Below are 3,044 nucleotides of genomic sequence, written 5' to 3'. Positions count from 1 at the left end.
AGGTGGATGTGGGGTGGAGGGGCGAGAGGGATGAGTAAGTTAGGTAGTAAGTACCATGTTGTGAGTGGGTTCATTATGCAAGAACTAACCGTAGACAACTTTTGGGTTGACCTGAACCAGATTTTGGGGCTTGTATTTTGACCCCAATGAAAACTAATCTATATTATGATGAAAATAACGATGATGATTTTATAAAAATAGCATAAACAACAACAACAACAACAACAACAACAACAACAACAACAACAACAACAACAACAACAATAAAAACTACAACAATTACAGATAAAAATAACGTCTATAGAGTGAATGAACCATTTTCTTTTGAATGCAAATGTCTTTAAGGTTTAGGTAGGTTAGAGTGCGCATGGCTTTCACATAAATCAAGGCTGCTGTTCACAGCTTTGGGGATCACACCAGATAATTTAAAATTTCGAAACGTATTTTTATTAAAAGATGAATGAATAACCTTGCCATTAAAACGAAATTATATTGAACCGACACCAAGAACATTCTTTGACAAGATTTGATTTTGATCTTCAGAAATTTACTTTTACCGTTTTGTGCTTATATGTGTACCCAGTCTTACCTAGGATCGCCAGTGCTTCATTACTGAGAGTAACAAACTCAGTATACAGCTCCTTCATTTTGGCTCCAGAAGCGTCACGCCATCCCTGCCACGCTGCCAACAGAACGTCGTGATCACGTGACGTGGCAAAGAGGCGAGTCAGGTCTGGAAGTTGCAAAGTAAAAGTTTAAAATCTTATATAATAAAAAGGAATGAGCACAATGGTGGGACTAGATCTGAAGTGTTGCCATTGGGGTGGGGTGACAATCTGAAGGTAGAAACTGGTGCGTCATAAGGTATTGTTAGAGTTCCAAAATTATTTTTCGGTAACTCTAGTGATTACAAAAAATGTGGATTGGAACAATTACGAATGATAGGAGTAATCGAAGAGAAGAAAAGCCAAGGGCACCAACGTATAACATTCTTAAACAGCCTGGACACATGGGCAACTAACTACACAAAAGAAACAACAACTCATGCATTAGGGCGCGAACAAAAGAGAGGGATGGAGAACCGTGACCGCCAATGTCAGCCTATTAATTCAACTGAAGTCCTTCGGGAACACACAACACTGCAGCACGTTAAAAGGGCGTGTCGTTGTCCCTCATATCATATCATCAATTTGCTTCTAGTAATAACCCCCACCCCCCTCCGCAGTGGTCCGCACAAAATCATTGTCCAAAAAGACTTTTCATCAGCTTATGATCTGTCAAGTTGTACCGTAAGGCAAAATAGACTGTTGTCTTTTTTGTACTTTTTTCCATTTTAGAATGGAGTAGATCTCGATAAAAAAAGAGCGTGCCTTCTTCAAGTGGTGAATGATATCCTCTCTCTCTCTCTCTCTCTCTCTCTCTCTCTCTCTCTCTCTCTCTCTCTCTCTCTCTCTCTCTCTCTTTCTGTTCCTTATACTTTCTTAGATTTATCCTTTGTCTTTTACAAGCCTCTTTCAATATTATTTTCTCTTCTTTTTGCTTCTTCCCAGCCCTCATCATAACCTTACTGTCTCTGTCTTTCATTTCCTTTCTTTCTTTGATTTCTTGTTTGTTTGTTTCTCTATCTTTTTCACCCTCTCCCTTTGTTACTTGATGTGTTTCACTATTAAAAAGCTAAATTCCTTATGAACAAAAACTCATTTTTACTGGCCTTACCATTGCACTGACCACAATGTTGTAACAATATTTGTCAATCCGACAGGGGCAAGAGTAATAAAAAAGCTATTAACCGACATTATATTGAGGAAAATTTTGTGTTATTTTCGTCATTGTCATAAGTGCCTGCTCTGATTTCCAATAAAACTTTCAGGCAGTTTGGAGAGAGATATAAATATCAAGAGCGCAAATAAGAAAGGGCTCTCGACCGGCCCTGCTCGCGAACCTCGTGTTGTCCATCTCTATAACTGCACAACCTCTCGGAGACCGACGGGAAAGGCGGCACAACAGATAAATGCCACCCATACAGGATTTACAACCCCTGCTCATCATCATTGAGTATAAGTAGCCCATGAATATTTATGGAGGGCAATAAAGACGTTGACTTATGCGGACACAAGTGAGAACTCGCCCGTTTTAATTACTGGTACTCGGCCACGGATTCGATCGCGACAGAGGGACACCTGAAGAAAGTTTACTGTACACAATACAATTGTCACTCTTGGTAACTGAGATCTCAAAACGTACCAGAGCTAGATTGTAGAAGTGTCTTCGCCTTGAAAAGCTAAAAGTCAAATAATAAATAATTAGCGATTTCTTTTAAGTAACATTCGGGCATTATAATTCCCTGGAAAGATGTAGGCAACCACATCTTTTTTCCACAGTGAAGTCTCCCTGTCTACTTCTATGATGATAAATCCTATTGTCTAATTTCTGCTTTTGTTTTACAACTTTCCCCATAAGCTCAAAACAAAGTTGAGCTTATCCCGAAGTTAATCCGAAATAGTTTATAAAAGAATTATAAAGGTAGGATGTCTATCAGAATAGCCATATTTACTATTTCAAAGTTTTATGGAAACTCTTAGCCAAAAATTGGCCCTTGTCTATTGGCATACACGGGGAAAATTTTAAAAGATAAGATAGAAATATAGCATGCTGCAGTGCTCCTTTTACATGAAGAACTGGGTAGGTACAAGGGATAAAAGGCAAAATAAAAAGGGAGTTCTGGTAAAATCTGCAATAAACTTTTATGTTAGATCTATTCATTTGCACTGTAAAATATACATTGTCATGTGAAAATAATGTCTTTGTTTACTTCCATCCCAAGCTCAAGTTCAACCATTGTGGATTGACATAGGATATCAGACCTTGTGTCTTGCATTATGATACTTTTATGATACCGTTGTGATACCGTTATGATATCGTAATGATACCCTTATGATACCTTTATGATACCAAGGAGGGAACAAATTGGAATTCACATACTCTCTCTCTCTCTCTCTCTCTGTGTTGTGTGTGTGTGTTTGTGTGTGTGTGTGTGTGTGTGT

The 3,044-nt window shown here is 38.4% G+C and overlaps 1 protein-coding gene across 1 annotated transcript in view; it reads right to left on the bottom strand.

Moving 5' to 3' along the window:
- LOC101850558 (angiotensin-converting enzyme) overlaps positions 1–3,044 on the bottom strand; it is a gene marked incomplete in the record, with an annotated part of 41,911 nt that overhangs the window by 16,999 nt on the left and 21,868 nt on the right. Inside the window, 1 exon segment of the mRNA XM_035969371.1 lies at positions 590–733. Within this exon segment, the coding sequence (XP_035825264.1) occupies positions 590–733 (144 nt within the window).

This window comes from Aplysia californica, unplaced genomic scaffold, assembly GCF_000002075.1.
Source record: "Aplysia californica isolate F4 #8 unplaced genomic scaffold, AplCal3.0 scaffold00142, whole genome shotgun sequence".
NCBI classification, from domain to species: Eukaryota; Metazoa; Mollusca; class Gastropoda; order Aplysiida; family Aplysiidae; genus Aplysia; species Aplysia californica.
The sequence above is the reverse complement of the archived record's forward strand: the minus strand, read 5'-3'. Positions and strand labels throughout refer to the sequence as shown.